The sequence below is a fragment of the Labrus bergylta genome, chromosome 5, assembly GCF_963930695.1.
Source record: "Labrus bergylta chromosome 5, fLabBer1.1, whole genome shotgun sequence".
Lineage (NCBI taxonomy): Eukaryota > Metazoa > Chordata > Actinopteri > Labriformes > Labridae > Labrus > Labrus bergylta.
In genome coordinates, this window is record NC_089199.1 from 18,350,124 (window position 1) to 18,367,274 (window position 17,151).

At 41.9% G+C, this 17,151-nt stretch overlaps 1 protein-coding gene across 4 annotated transcripts in view; it reads left to right on the top strand.

Moving 5' to 3' along the window:
* Window positions 1–2,626: 2,626 nt before the first annotated feature.
* Window positions 2,627–17,151, top strand: part of LOC109983382 (chemokine-like protein TAFA-1) — a 107,192-nt gene continuing 92,667 nt past the window's right edge. The window contains exons 1-2 of one of the 4 annotated variants that reach the window (XM_020633081.3): window positions 2,627–3,387; window positions 5,622–5,758. In XM_020633081.3, coding sequence (XP_020488737.1) covers window positions 5,635–5,758 — 124 coding nt within the window. In that variant the 5' untranslated portion in view covers window positions 2,627–3,387; window positions 5,622–5,634. Of the gene's footprint in view, window positions 3,388–3,944; window positions 4,241–5,621; window positions 5,759–17,151 lie in introns of those variants that run through there. The other 3 variants (XM_020633080.3, XM_020633078.3, XM_020633079.3) reach the window with 3 other exon arrangements.

Genomic DNA, 17,151 nt, shown 5'->3' on the forward strand with positions numbered 1-17,151 from the left:
TAAAGCCTGAAAGGTTTATATGTGGAGAACTGTGTATCCTCAAACCTTAGCTTTTACATTTAAAATCCCACTGTTACAAATCTACAATATCCTCCCCGTCAGGTTCCCTCGGTAATGAACACCTGTGAGCAAAAGCTGGAAAAGGATGCTCTGATAAATGTGAAATAAATTATTTCTTCAGATCAAGCCCCTTCGTTTCATAAATCATTTTCTTCCCTTCACCATACACCACTGACCAAGAATTGCCGCTGCATACTTCTTCTAAATGAATTCACGCTTCCTGCATTAATCCTCACTTCTTTTTAGCTATTTTCTTTCTCTCCCCCTGTCCCTGTTTCCCTCTGTCATTCTGCCTTTATCTGTGATAGTATGTTTATGGAATAGGAGCCTATTGAGAGTAGGTTTTCTAACAACAAATCTTTTCATCAGATAAAATATGCTTGGCCTGCTCTGGCGAGATCTGATTAAAGTACTTAGTCATATTAATGGACATAGGCTCTATTTTTAAAGGAAAGCAGAACGCTGCTGTAGGTGGGTGGATTTGAGGGGTTTAAAAACATTATTTTGGTCCTGCTAGCAGATGCATATTGAATCTTGTTGGCTGCACTGCAAGGAAGATTCTTATTAGCCAGAGGGAGAAACAGAAAGAAAGAGAACGACAGAATGAGAGGGAAACACAGAGAGTGAGAGAGCCACATTGGCAAACGCTGCTATTTAACAGGGCTGCCCAGATCCAAACACAGAGTTGGCCAGTGATTGGTCGGTAGTGGTTAGGTCTTGGCACGGACTGCAGCGACAGCTGTTTGGAAATGATGGAAGCCCCTGAGAAAGGCGACAGGAAAGAGCGGGACCACGACAACAACCCAGAATTACTGCAAAATTTCCGTTGTCCCAGACATTCTCCCAACACGGCTCACACTGACGCAGAATGAAAAAATCAGGAGAGCGAGACAAATCAACAAAAAGAAACAAATAAAGATACAAATGAGGGACTTGTGTTGTCACTGCTCATTGCTGAATGGAACATGTAGTAATTGGATGCCTTCAATCTTAAGTTCTCCTCTGGGGCTTGTTTGTGGGCCTTTTTTTATTTCACGGCTTCATCTCAGTCCATCGGGACTGATCATGAAAACAAAGACAAAATGAAATTTGAGCGTGGATGCTATTAAAGCTCCTCGCAAAAGGAAATATCAACACGTACAAATAAGCCTGTTTATTGGTAATCAAGCTGTTTTGTGCAAATAAAGCCTGACGGTGTAGGAACACTAATCAATGTGGTAATTACTCTGCAGTTCCTGCTTAATGTGTGTCTGGTCACTTAACATGTGGTGTGCTTTACCCAACAGAGATCAAGATGGCAGCTTCACTGTTCATAACTGTGTTCCTGCTAGATTATTGCAGATCTGTGTGGATACAAAGGACACGGTCCAAAGGCAAAAACACACCACCATTGTGCAGGAAAAACCACCACAGCACTCCTATTTTGAAGCACAGGAGGAGGTCTCTGCTAACAGCCACTATCTTAGCCACTCAGGTACTCGCATCACACTTTGAGTAATCCAACAGAGGGAATAATAAATCCCTTCAAGATATCTGCCTCCATTTTTGTACTCTGTGTTTGTCTACGTGTAGCCCCTCTCTCACCCTGCAGTAATACTGTGCACATCTAGCCATCAGATCTCACTGTGGCGTCTACAGAACACGCAGAGGTGGTAGAGGAGATGGTCCAAGATAACCTGAATCACAGTACAGTGACCAGCAATTGAGTGTGCCGTCTTGGGAAATTCCACCCACAAGATAAACGGACTGCAAGAGCCAAATACACAGCTGATCATTTTGAACAAATAACAGTATCTAGTGTTCTGACACAAAGTTTATCTGGATATTTCTCATCAAATGTATCTGTCCGCACTCCCCCGCAGCACCAACACCATCCTCACAGTCTGCCAGCAGCCCCTCAGCTGTGCATTGTTGTGAGCAGCATAGGGTTCATTTCCCATAAAATGTCAGACAGTGAGTGAGTCAGCCATGGCAGGTTTGCGTAGGATTGGCATAAACTGTAAATCTCATGGTTGACAGTATAATGAGTTAAAGAGGAGTTCCTCCATATGGAATGGAAGCGTACTCTGCTTTCACCTGCCTGCCTGCCTGCATGGCTCAGTCACAATGGAAACACACACACATGGGTAACACACCCACACAAACACATACAAAAGACAATGGTTGTGTTTCCTTCAATGCCATGCAGCTGCTGTGGATACAAGTTTTGTTTCAGTGGTGGGAAAGCTAAAAAAAAAAAGAAAAAAAAAAAAAAAGGGGGGTAGGCAGTACAAACAAGCCCCCACAAAAACAGGTAGAAAAGCACAGCTGGCTCGTGGTGGATAATATGGTGATTGCAGAGCTCTGATGAGGCACTCTGCCTTCTATTAAAAGTGCAGTGCTGGGAGCATATTCCTCTCCCACCCTTCAAACTCTGCAGGGCGATGACTAAAAGAGGCACATTCAGTCATCTCCCCCTCCACACCCTCTCCAACTGACAAATGCACACAGCTAAGAGTCAGCTGAATGCTGCGCTCACATGTGGATGGGAGCCTGGGATGTATACAGGGCTGGGTTAATAAAGCATGCCTAATTTACTGATGAAGTCTTGATGCAGAAGTGGGCAGTCTTTGCTTTAAGACATGTGATCCGACTCTCTCTCTCAGCCCTCTCTCTCACTCTTGCTCTTTCCAGCTGGGCTTCATTGTAATATACACACACACACACACACACACACACTCTCACTCACACACACCCAAGCACGCTCTCTCACACATTCGCTCAGGCTCTCTCACACAGACTCTCTACTTAGTGCGCTGGAGAGAGGACTGAGGCTCACACTATCAGCAAAGCTTCTCAATGGGGGGACGCAGCCAAGAGCAGACAGAGCAGTCATTCCACTGGAGTCTTCCGCCGCATGCGTGAGAAGGAGACGACAAGTAAGGGGGCTAAATTAGCTCCCTGTCATCACAACAGTAGAGTTCTGCAGACGGAGCAGAGACACGGGCTGAAGGAAGGCAGAGAGCAAGAGATCTGTGATCGCATGTGGCAGATACAGCAGTGACATGATCAGCCTCCCATCCTGTCCAGTTTGTTACTTAGACCTCAGGCTGTTTTTTCTCCTCACTGTTTGCACTCGGAAGTGAGAAGCAGGGGTCCAGAGGAGACTGTGTTGAGGGAAAAGAAGAGCATTTCAGCACCCCTTTTTTTTTGTGTATTGTTAAGCTTTTCTGGGACCGGAATTTCAGGCGGGAACCCCTTGCTTCAAAGTATGGATGTATTTAAGACAGAGGAGTGAGTCTGCAGTGATTCTGGCTGAGCTCCTTTCCTCCTGAACACATTGCTCAGGTAAGGGTGTGGGACTTTCGAGGAATCCTTCCTCTGCTGTTTTGGGGACATGATGGGTGGGATGGGGTGGGGTTTATTAACTTGGACAACCCAATTTTAGGAGACACAACTGCTTGTTGAAAGGATGACAGACTATGACTGTTTTTCTTCTGCATGAAAGTAGTGACAAAATGAAAACAGAATTTGCCAATTTAAATCTTCTAAAAATTAAAATACACAAGACTTTCGAACATGTTTAAAATTGGTACAGTTAGTTCCATTCTTTATGTAAGCAGTGTGTATATGCTGAAAGACAGACTAAAAGTCAAAGTGTTCACTGAATCTGAGTTAAAGTGCGTTTGGAAGAGAAGAGGCGTCTCATTCCCTTTTCCTGAGTGGTTAAATTAATTAGTGTGACAGTGTGTGTCCACGAGTCGTCCCTGAAGTTGTCTTTGAAATCGAAGTGAAGGCTGGAAGAAACAGACCGAGGCTAATCTTCTAAAATCACGTCGCGCGTTGTGCAGGTGCTTTGGCAATTTATGCTCCTGCAGGTGTTCTGCTGTTTAAGGACCGCATTTTACTCTCTCAGGCTGGACTTTCCAATTACGCACAGAGGGGCTGTCGTCTCTCGTTTTACGTGACAGAACAAAAACAAAGAGTAAACAGCCTGCGGTGTGTTTTTTTTTTTCTGTTTCGCCAGGAAGACAACACGGATATTGACTGAGAAAATGAGGCTACAGCAGCCACTACAAGAGTTCTGTTCTGTTTTTCCTGAGAGCTGTTTTCCCTCTGAACTTCGTCTGATATGATGCCCAAGCTTGTTCGCTTTATTTAATGTCTGCTGTGCGCCTTCTCCTCTGGTAAAACGCTGCTGGTAAGAAACCACATTTGATTTTCGGCAAGAATGCCTCCCGATAACCGGGAGCAGCTCACAGTCTCTGCGCAATATGCAGCTAACCACGCGAGCGCAACGATCCCTCTGAATATTCAATCAGCTCGGCGATCAGAAACACTGTGTGGTGTAGAAAAAAAAAAAAAGGGAGGAAAACATATCCAGGGGACCAGTTCACATTTCCATCAAACCGGCGGATTAGTCTGGATTCCGTTCAGGGGTGGGGATTTACAACGGTCTGTTCATAATTATATGCTTACTTTTGCCTGAATATTAAACAGGGCACAAAACACACATGGCCTTTTGAAGTAACTTAATGGCTCTAATCCCAGTTACACATCTGAGCACAAAAAGGGTTTAGTTGGAGCAAACAAGCAAGCAGTAGCGTTGGTGCTTTCTGGATACAAGTTACTCATTCACACCTGCTTCATGGCACTTTTGAAACATTCATGTGTTGAAATGTGTCCCCTGGGTTTGAAGTTCATATTGAAGAGACTCCCTGGGGCTCACCACATTCTCTTGTGTATTAAGATATTGTAGAATCGAACACCAAACAGAGTATCAGATCCACACCTACTACATCATATTCACTCGAGTAACAACCTCTATGAAAAATGAAACATGTGAATGTACATTTGCAGTCAGTGTCTGAGTGATTTGGATTGAAGATAACATTCTCATCAAAACTGCTGAGTAGTGTGTGGACAGCTATGGGAAAGTTAATAAACTCTGCCACGGTTTGGTTTAAAGGAGATGGTGTGATGCTTCTTTATTCCCGCCGCAGGTTCTGAGTGGAGATAAGCTCCAATAACACCTGGAAAGGAGGAGAGCATGGTTATTCTAAGAGGGCTAAGGCGTGTCTCCATATGCTGGCCATCAGCAGCCATTAGGCAGTCGCTGAACAAAACTGCAACACAGCCATTCCTTTTTTTAAATTAAATCTTTTCGAAACCTTTCAGAACAATCCTGGCTTCATTGTTGCTGCTGATGTTCATGGAAATGTCCTTTTTTTTAAAAACAGCATAGATAAGACATAGCATTTCATTGTTAGTTTTCATGGGAAAGCCTGATGTTGCTAAACTTGTTTTTTTGTTAGAGTCTGTACTCTGCAGGTATTTTTAAATCCTGATTTTTTTCCCTTATTTTATTTCATACATAAAGTAGAAATCTCTTGTACACTTTTCGTCATAAATATTTATGTAACATAAGCATATCACAAGTGGAATAAGTACATCTCCGCTTCCTCAGTGTTGTGCGTTTCAGTACACATAATGTTTGTGTTGTAAAATTTTAGGTACTGTTACTCATCTCTGTTCCTGTTTTTTCCCCTGCTGTGCCTCCCCTGCGGTGTGCCGCCCTGCAGACCCGGCCTCACCATGTCCTGGTTGTTGGCCATGTGGATTAGCCTGGGCTTCCTGCTGCTGTGCCAGGCCACACTCTACCAGACCATCCAGCAGCACCATGTGGCCCGGCCCGGTCGCACAGACATCCTCACCCTGGGTACGTGTTTGTTTTTTTCACATTTTGGGTTCACAGCACACGCGGCGTTAACCGTGCGAGCTGCTGCCCTCTGGAATGGGCAGCACTTCTCTGCTTTGGCTGTTTGAAGGCAACAGAGAGAGACTGCTGCAGTATGTCAGAATGATTTGCCACGGCGTTGCACTGTAACATGATGATTCACCATGCTCACAGTCACACAGGCTGAGTAAAGGGGAGGCGGCTAATTGTGCTTCTAATTGCAGGTTACCTACTTATATTTAGTCACCCTCAAATCTAAAATTCCATATTCATTTTGTGGTATTTATAGAAGACATCTGTAGACTGTATTGCTATCTCTGTTTCTCTGGCAGTGCTGTTTAAATCTGAACATGAAAACCCTGTTAGACAAAGATCTTCTTCAAACACTCTGAGTAAGCTGGTAGGGAGATGAATTGTCTACGCAGTGAAGAATTCTTTACTACACCCTGAGTCTTGCTGGGAGACTGCTTGGAGTAGGACAAGCTGTAGGCAAAAATCCCTATTACTGTGCTGGTAGCCTAGGGAGCTTTGATCACTGTGGCTTAGATGGAAATGACAATTATGTTTCCCTCTTTTGCACTGGAAACGTTTGGCAATTAAGCCCGGTGCCTTCTGCACCGTAGGGGTAAAAGGGGAGGATAGACGCCGAGGCAGATCTTAATTCTCTGATTATCGAGGAGCTTACCAGCAATGCTTATTGTGTATGTGGGAGTGTTAAAGGGAAGGCATACGATTTTTTTTCTAGAGCAAAGCAAAGGCTTTCTTTAAGCTTTTAACAATGAGTGTGACTCCCATGCTGAACCCTCACAGAGAGTGAGGCTCTCTCTCCAGAAGTGAAGCGGCTGTTAAACATTGATGCTATCTTCTGCTTGGTTCCCCGTGTGTGTGTGTGTGTTGGTTTATGTGTGTGTGTGAGTTACATTGCAAGGCAAAAATACAGTAATTGATGCACAGCAAAAGGGGGGGAAACTCCTGCATTGAATTCTCCATGCTTGTGTTGAACACTGGTGGCTTTAAGCAGCATGTCAGAGAATTGGCTTTCTTTGCTGTGGAACAGCTGACACATGAGAATCCCGGCTATGATAGATGGAAAAGTTCCTAAAGTATCTGAGTTGCCGTTAATTGGAACAAGAGGGTGAGGGATGAGCGACACAGAGCTCTGAATGAATTCTTAAAAGCTGGCTTCCAGTTTTTCTGTCGTTTTTTTTTCCTTCTTTTTGACTGGTTGGCAAGTGGAGCTTGGTGCCAAAGATGTACAAGCAAGTGCAAGGCTCAGTAAGTGTCTCTTGAATAATGCAGTGGTCCCAAAGGGCTAGAAGGGGAAAAATAAGAGCCCCCCTCCCAACCTCCCCTCCCTCCTCCAGCTTCAAGCACCACCCTTGGCGTATATCTAGAAGAGTCATCCAGGCAAGGGATAGTTATGGGTGAGAGTTCTCTGTAAGGTTTCCTGTCAGGCGGTTCAAAGCGCACACTTACTGCTTGCAGCGCTGAAGAGGGTGCATGCTCCCACAGTGACCAGCATTTTCTCACTCAGGCCATTATCGTGTGGCATTTTCACGGCTCTTGTGGGGTTACTTGTGCTGTTTAGAACAATCAAGCCTGAGAGTATGCAAGGTTAGAGAACTCAGATGGATAATAAACACGGAGTTCATTGATTTGATCTTCTTGGATTTCATATAAGAGACTGATTTAGGCCAAAACACTAAATTTTAAGATGTAATCAGAAGAAGCTATTTTATAGTCCACAGCGTTCACACTGCAGTAAACAGTCATTTACAGCGGCGCTACAGAAAACTTTTAAACTCAAACAAATCATGATGGATGACGGCTGTAATTGGTGCTGACAATCATAATATTAAGATATGTTGTGGGTTTTTACCGTCTTAATCAGCAGGCTTCCCAGGGATAAGTGTCCATCACAACCAGGCGTTGGAAGCGAGCACATCTGTTTTTCTTTTATTTCCCTGCAGCTCTGCGACTGTACAATTTACTGTACATCATATTTTTTATTTAAAGAAGAATAAGCCGACATCAATCTTACTCATCCATGGAGTAGCGTTAACCGATCTAACCAGAACTGCTCTCTCAGAATTGAAATGCTATGATGAATATTTGAATTAGAATTGATTTTATAATTTGAGAGGCTCTCCGGTTTCATTGAGGCCAGAGCCCTCAGATATAAATAGATATGCCTGTGTAGGACGTAGCTAAGAAAGAAAAAAAAAAAATGGAGAGAGATGTCTTGCCTTGAAGAAAATCTATTGGCTTTCATGCTTGGCTGTTTTTCCTGTAATCAAATAAGGTGTCTGTGTTTCTAAGGGAGGATGAAAAGATGCGTGATACACAGAAGACAAAGTTGTAATATGGTTTTGTTAATGACGCATGAGGATCTCAGGATACGAATTGTCTGTGCTGATGAGCAGATTCATATAAAGTGTTTTATATGGGATTCACATACGCAGTTTGTTTGCTGACTCTGATGCGTTTTCTGCAAAATAGCTGGCTGACAAGATGGGTGAAGCTGTTTTCCTCCTACTGTACTGTCTTCAGTACAGTCATACGTCTTGAAGGGAAACAGGGGGTTGGTATATTGCAAGAAACCACATCCTGATATAAATTTCTTTTGTATTTCTTGGCATGCAGCCCGGCAGACTGTCTGAGAAACTGAGTGGTACAAAAACTCACAAGCCATCCCAAAAAAATAAAGACTAAGACAAACAGACGTGGGGATGATGTGAGGGTATCTGAGGAGGGGAAGTGAAGGGCATGTTGAGTGAGGTGCAGATGTAATTCTCCAGCCTGTTGATGCGTTTAACACTTTAGAAATTAGCTAGTCTGCCTTCTGCAGCACTGAGCTGCAAAAGGAAGATATAAAGTTTCAAGTTGCATTTGTTTATTTTAAATGTTTCTCTGACAAATCGGTGTAGTCATCGCCCAGGCTGAGATCGAGTAACAAGTTGCCTTACTGCCTCGTCACCTGTTCAGGAAGCAGCGCCTGCTCTCCTTCCCATGAGCCTTTGCTCCACACTGCTTCTCCTTTGCGTCCTGCTTGTACCGCCGAAGATTGATGGCGGCCTGATTCCGGGCAGCCAATTCTGGTCTCTCAAGAAATAATCCACTACATTGACAGATGAGCCGAATGTGACATGACACACACACACACACACACATACACTCGCCCGGCTCTACTCCCTCCCCACCTGCCAAGACAGTGAGCAAGAAGTGCTCATTGCCAAGACTGCTGCTGCACAAACCAGGCTTCTCATGACAGCACATAGTATTGGACTCAATAGTAAGGCAGTAAAAGTAAAACCAATTTACATTGTCAGTGCATTGCTGGCAGGAGACAGTGAAGAGTTGACACGTCTTTCTTCTCATGCTCCCTAAAAAAGTTGTCTAGTCAGGTTATTAAAGTTATGTAACTGCATTAGTGTATTTAAGTTTAAAATCAGTCATGTTCATAATGTATCAATACCCAGAGGGGCAGTCTGAATATAACAATGCTTGAGCTCTTGCTTTGTTGTATTATGACTCTGACAGGGCAGATAAAGAGAGTCTCAGATCTAATAGAACAACATGATATCTGTTCCAGGTGCAGCTGTAAAACTAACTCCACACTGCCTGTTACACTTTGATGGCAATCTGTTTTGTTTGACCATTTTTGCGTCAGCCATAATGACAATGCTGTACAGTGTACATTGCACTATTAGGGGAACAGTCTTGTTTTACTAAGCGCCTATTATGCAAGTTACCTGCTGTTGGTTTGAAAACAAAGCATAATCAAAGGCTGGAATGAAATGTGATTGAACTTTAAATGGCAGACAAAGGTATGCAGACTATGCATGTATATGAAAAATACTATACACGACTGCACAAAATGATAAACACAAGTGAATTGGTGCCGCTGTTTAGAATTTATCCACTGATTTGACATGTCTTATAATGTCTCATCACATATGGCTGAGAAGTATTTTAATTGGCTGATTGTTCAGTGTGCCACAATGTCCTCTCGGGGGGGAAGAAAAACATGCAATTACTTGGATTAGCCAAGAAACATAACGTGGAAAAAGAGCAAAAGTGAGTTCCTAGTCAAGCTTTAATGAAATAAGAAACTCTTCCTCTGCTCTTCAAACACTGTTGTATTCAACTTTAGCTTTATGTATCCAATGAAGCTCCAGTTCTTGAACTTAAGATCTGAGGATCAGGGTTTTCTGGGGAGAGGAAGCTTGACAAGATACGGGGTGCTGACACAAACCTTGAACCTGATTTAGAATTGCTGTCTCAGTAAATTAGGATGGGTCTGGAAGCTATACCCACTCTAAGCATGGATTGATTTTTTTTTTTTGCACCTCTTTTTCTCTTTCTTTCTATCCCTGAATGATTGGCTGCTTCACATGATTGATGATTTTTCTCTCAGTGTTTGGGAATGTTTGAAAATGATCCTAACTGGCTCACACCTGAATGCACACACTGCGTTTTATCTTGGAGCTCGTTTCCATAGTTTTTGAACTCCTTGTGAAAATTCCCTTTTTTTTTTCTTTTTTTTTACATCGTCCTCTTCAGTGGAGGAAATCTTCTTGTTATTCTGCTTCTTCTGCCGGTGTAAGAGCTTTTGTGATCCATCCATATTACCCTCAGAAAACGCTTCCTTCCCTTATAGTGTTTTTGTTTTTGCCAATTAAATCTGCTTTATTTACATCCCCATTAAACTGTGGGGACTAATTAGAGTGAGAATTGATGGTGGAAGAAAATTCAATTAAATTATAGTCACTTGAATGGATGAAGCCTGAGTCATATAAGTGGTTGAAAAGGAATTCTTGGAACCCTCTGGCAGCATTGGCTCATGTGGAAACACGGCAACATATAGAATTAACTGCCGATACAGGCTTTATACACACACACATGCACACACACACACACACACACACACACACACACAATCCAATCATTATATCTCCAGGCTGTAGAATTGCCTTTTATATTATTGAAGTAGGATTGTATTCATTTTTTTTTTTTTTTAAATTGGTGTTTATCATGTAAAAGTACCTCTTTCAGATCCTAATTTAACTATAGGGAAATTAAAGAAAACATATTCATGACAAACATTTGATTTAAAACATACATTTCCTGAACATGGCATCTACAAAGCCTGCCAACAGAGGAAGTAAAATCCCATAATGCACCTCCACATGACTATATAATTGCTTTGAAAACTGGGCTTAGGTAGGGAGCTCATCAGCGTTATATGATCCCACTCTCTATCACACAGCATGCCCTTCGAGGTAATGAAAGCAACCTTTCCTAAAAAACTAGGCAATAACTGGCTGATCATTCAGGTGCCGAGCTGCTCTCTCTCTCTCTCTCGCTCTCTCTCGCTTTGCCTGGCCGTAGCCTGCCACTCCATCCTCTTGTCCCCCCTCCCTCCCTTCCATCTCCTCGTCTCTATCGGCCCCTCAGACGATTTGTCATGGATCAGATGAGACAATTTGTCATGGATTAGTGCACTTAAATGTCTTTGTGATAGTGGAAGCAGTCAGTGGAAAAGCTTAGGAATCCTATTACACTGCGTTTTATGGCCGGCAAGAGGAGGAGGGAGAAGTGGAGGTTGAATTGGCACTTTCTATAGCCTGCGTGCCATTTCTTGACTTTTTCTCCTCACATAATCAGATATTCACTTATAGAGGTGAGCTCCAGTGATGTGTCTCAACTGGGAGAGTAGATCAGAAATTAGTTGTTTGTTCTTGAATCACCACTTGCTGCATTAGTTGACATTTAATTGCCTGTTTGCCACTGTTACTATATACTAAGTGTTCATTCTTCCCCGGCTCATAAGCAGTTTTAATATAATACAAGCGGTAGATCAATTTATCCATTTCAACCCACAGTAATTATGGGGGTCTTAGAATTCAATAAGTAGTAATGAAAGAGTGGATCAAACTAGCTCTAGTTAGCTAGCATAAGCTATTGCTAAATGTCCAGATATGGTTACAAATTCCTTTCAGAGCCCTCGAAGTTTCGAGTTTCTTCAAAAAATGTACCTTTACTTCCTCGACTACCTTTACTTCTTTAGGTTTATGTCTTTGGGTAGTTGGTTGGTTAACAAGGCATGCTAACATTTGTAGCTGCAATATCACCCTTATGAAGTATTGTTGTTGGACATAATATTTCTTCTGTTAAAATTTCAATATATTTTTTAGCATTTTTTTATTTTTCAGTTGTACATATTGTCCAATATAGAGTTTAAATTGAATTAAAGGAATGGGTAACTTGTGAGTGCTGATAGCCTAGCGGTTATGTTGCGCACCCCATGAACAGAGGCTGTTTTCGAAACCGCATACTATACTACTAGTACATACTGATTTGGCCAAAATGCAGTATGCAGTATGCAGTATGTGAACAACTGCGAGATCTGCAGTATGCCAAAAATACCAGGATGTCATACTGATTCGGGAAAATTGTACAGTATGCATCGGACCAGTCTACCTCGCGTACTGTTTCCCACAATGCAAAGTGCCAGGTCAGAGATCAAAATGCTGGAGCGCAGCTGTTTGAACTCGTCGGTGGCGGTGACTGAATATCTTGCCACAGTATGAACCAATAACAAATATGACATGTTCATATATTTATAAGTCTTACCACCTCGGATTTTCCTGCTTTGTAGACTGTACAGTGCATGTGCCACAGCTGGACAAGCAGCTGCAATTACAGGGTCCTTGGCTTGCTCTATTACTACAAATTATTCACAGCTGAGTAAAACCAGTTTAACCGGGGCCAAGCATACTGCAAAATAACTGACGACTGGCAGTCATACTACATACTACTGTTGAACTCAGTGTGCAGTATACAGTATATACTGCATACTGATTTAGATAGTATAGATATGCGGTTTCGAAAACAGCCAGAGTTATAGTCCTCGTAGCAGTGGCTACCTCGGCCCCGTCATGCAAGTCATCCTCTACTCTCTCCTCCCTACCCCTCCTGTCTCTCTTCAGCTGTCCTATCAAATGAAGGCAAAAAGGCTTTAAGAAATTTAAGAGTTGTTTTAAAATAGAAGGATAACTTTAACATTTGCAGGAACGTCTGGTTGCTGTAACAGTCTTTCCATTGGTTACTTGGAGCGAACATCTTCATGTGTCTGAGTAAATCAGTGATAACGAACATATTCAAAATAATCTCTATAAATTACCTCAGACTTCTTGGGCTGAAGGCAACCCTATAAAAACAATGTAAAGGTTATTGTTTTGCTAACTTTTCCAAAAAGTGAAAATATAACCAACTGTGAGCTGAGTATAACGAGCATCAGGCACACCACACTGTGGTTGACCCAGATGGTATGAGGCACCGCTGGTAAAACATTGTGTTTTGATAAGAGTCCCTGTAGAGCAGACAAACAGCATCAGGGCAAAGGAGTTAGCAAGTGGCCAATTATATGTTTGCCTTTTCAAGACTTTGCCCCCTACTGTTTTTTAAGTGCCACTCACAGCTGTGAATGAGTTAGTGAGAAATAATCAGCGCATGTCTCAACGGGCAAATAGAAAGATTCACCTGTGGCAAAGTTGCCATGTCATTAGTATTTATTTGCTCAATGGTCTTTGTCACATCACGCCTTGCACTGCATGTACTTTCACTCCTTGAGTGCGATCAGATGACAGATTACGTCCTATTTATCTCTGATGATTGTCCCAGACAGAGTGCAAAAATTCAATTTCATACTGGGTGGCTCATTCCTCCAATTATTTCTAATGAGTGGAAAAGTATATAAATAGACAAACAAGTCGCACAGTGCAAAGTGTGTTCAAACAACCCATCTATCTAGCTGCACCTTGGGTTACACATTTGTGTCTTGGGGTAGTCTATTTTCAGCTGTATATTTTAGAGTAGACCGCTATTTGTACTTTTTCTACCTGGATTTCTTCAGTCTATCTGCTTTTAGCACATCCATATCATTTTCACTGAAGAGAGCAGCAGAAAGTGACTGTATCATTACCATTTTTATATATACAATATCTTATGCAGCTTCTCCATCACCTCTGGACCCTCAGTAGCGTCTCACTGAAGTAAAAAAAAAAGCTTGCTTATGTTAATGGAGTAAAGAGACACACTGGCAGGTAATTGTGATGCAGCAGAGCTACTTGGTGGCATCATTTAGAACCACTGCAGGGGACAAATGTTACTCATTGAGTGTTTTGTTTGCAGTAGACTCACTTTGCAGTGGCAAGTCATTTACCCAGTGGCAGTCAAATAAGGTTTTCTTAACCATGCTGCAAATTTTCTTTCTAACACTTATTTTAACTGCATTTATCTTCATTTTTTTGAAGGCAATTATTGGGAAAACTTTTCGGAGATTTAAAAAAAGTTCATCTTAGTGTCATCTCCAACACAACCTAAACGTAACACCCTCTGTAATGACCATATCACTGAAATTGTAAGTGATATGGCCAAGTTAAACAACCGGCTGTTTTAATTAGAGCTATGGATTACAACAAGCAGCATCACTCTGAGTGTCAATGCATGTACATGCACAGTTACTTTCCAGTTGAGTGACCATCTTGTCTCTGTTGTATATCTTTTCCGCAAGTGTCTGATAACTGCACTTGAGGAATCAACGCTACTTATTTGTTTATCTATATCTATTTATTTCTACAGATTTCACAAATCTAAAAATATCACAATATCAATATTTTTATCGGCCCTACAAAATACAGTCAAAATATGGTCAGGACCTAGTTTTAATGTCTCCTTTAACTTCACTTCTGATATAAAGGTGATTCTTCTTGGCTTACATCTTCTTCAGGGTGTGTGCGATGGGTTTTTTCGAATGTTTCAAGCCCTATGAGTAAAAACCCGAGTGCCTGGACTTGGATCATTCATACCAAAATGTTTTTTGTTTTTAAGTTTCCATCCACCTTTTTTTGAAGTATTCCCTTCCATGAGCATTGTTAGTTTGAGGGGTAGCAGAAACGCTCTTGTTGTCTCTCTTCTTCACTTTCATTGAGATTGATACAGGAAAAAAAAAAAGACAAACTGACATTCAAGCCTCTGAAATATTTACAGTTAATTTCTGTAAATTAAACTTTGCATGCGTCTTTATGAATAAGTAACAATTGATCACATGTCTATTTTGTAACAACTCCACAATTATTACCATTCAGTCTTTCAGCTGGATAGCGCTTCACAAAGTGTTGAGCTTTCTTCTTGGTGCTTTTGGTTTCGTTTCCAACAAATTTACATTTTTGGTTTATTGTCAGGTCTAACATAATGTTGATTTTGGCCAACAGGCAGCAAAAAAACAACACCTGGTATCAAACAACACACAAACAAAGGAAGCCACTAATGAACTTAACTAAATCTCCTCTGATGAAGAGTCGGATTTGTTTTTCAGGAGCTGGTGAGGAACCAAAAATAGAGCGACGAAGATTCATCTGGTGGACACATACATAATGTCCATGTAATGTCCATGAAGTACAACTCTAAACACACTCACATCTCACTACCATCCTCTGAGAAAACTTGTGAAAACCACTTAATGTTTGCATCTTCTGGGTTTCAAGATTGTTTTCAGTCTCCTAATAACAGCACATTTGGGATCCATGTATATTTAATTTGTTGCTACGGTGACTTGCTTTCTCGGTGCTTCCCAGTGAATCATTCATTCGAGCCCTGACAGGGGACAAAAATGGATTATGGTGCTTGGAATTATGGAAACAGAAATCCTCTTGCTTGAATATGTCCCCACCTGTCAGAGGAATGATTGAAAGTCCGTCTAAATTTTCCACCCGGGGTGCTCTGTCAGCATTAGCTGAGCTCTATTTGTCTTGTCTGATGTGTCCCGCTGAATCTATGCGGCTGAGGCAGCGCCGTATTGTCTTATCACAGCTTTATCTGACAGCAGAGCCTCTAATAATGAAACTTAGGTTGAGATGTCACAGTTAACTGTTCATCACGGATATAAAAAATACAGAATACGACACATGAGATGGACATGCACAAATACCTGAATAAATGGACTGCATGTCTCTTTGCAGTTCTTCTCACTATTATGTGCCTTGTATTACAAGTGCCAGTCACTTATGTTGTACAGTAGATGGCAAGAAAAGTGACAGACTGTTGGGAAAAGGGAAGACAATTAGTATTCACTGGCCCTGCAATGTGTCTTCATTTGCCACAGTACATGTCAGGTATTGTGAACATGGCTCGATGCCCTCACACCTCTCTGCTTGCCTGTTGGCCAGCAGAGAGAGAATGAAGGACGACGTGGCACCTGCATGTGTCTGTCTGTAGCCTAATGACCCAGAGGAGACTTCTTTCTCACACACGCTGTCTCTCTCCTCACTTTTATGCTCTTTATCTTAGTCGTTTTCCGGACATCTTGTCTTCTTATTAGCCGCGCGGCTTATCTGCCTCGGGTCTTATCCCAATCTTCTTCTTCTTTTACTCACTAACTCCTCGACGCGTCACTTTCGTCTTTAGGCTTGCCAAAAAGGACACATTTAGCCTCAGTTATCTTGGGAAACTGAGCAAAGTTGGCAGTGTGTATTTGCGGGGAAATATTATTTAGAACCTCAGGCAGCCAGTGTAGGATTTTCTCTTTCTCATCTAACGTCCCAGAGGTTTAAGTGGTATGAGCTACAGAGCTTTTCCAACAAAAAGACCTTTTGACCTGCTTTTTGTAAGTTTTGTGAGTTGAGTTTAAATGAGGATTAATGCCTGCTCTGAGGAACTTGTTCAACCTTTTCCCTGAGGACATTGGTGGAAGTGTGAGAACGGTATACATATGTTCAAAATAAGAGGTTATTGGAACCGAGCTGCTAGAACTGAATACCTTTCTGCACAATGTCTTTGATCATAACATCTTTTCCCCGTCCTTGTGGATTTCAGCCGTCTCAGAGGCATAAACTGCAAAGCACACATGCATGATAAATAAAGAGCGCTGGAACTCTACTGAAGAATAACTGGATCCCTCACCTCATCTTTTATCATAATAATGTTTTCTTTGTCCTTGTAGAGTTGAATCCACATCAAGGCTTTCGAGCTCAAACTCCCTCGTGAAAGCCAAACAAAAACATCAGTTTATTTAATCAAGTTACCCCGCTCTTACTTAAGGACAACTTGGCTGAGTCCAAAACCATTTATGAGGAACCAGGGGAGCTGAAGCATCTGGTCTGTCCCCCCAAAAAACTAGACCTAAAACAAACCATGCATGTTAGTGTATACTGTCCACACCAAATTCAATGTAAAATCAGGTATATCAATGTACTGAAGACTCATTCTTGAACTCTTAAAGCAATTTTCTGATGCTGCATGAATGGTTTTCCTTTTGTTTCCATTTTTAGAAAATATTTTTAGACTTTTTTTTTTGTCCAGTAAATTTCCGT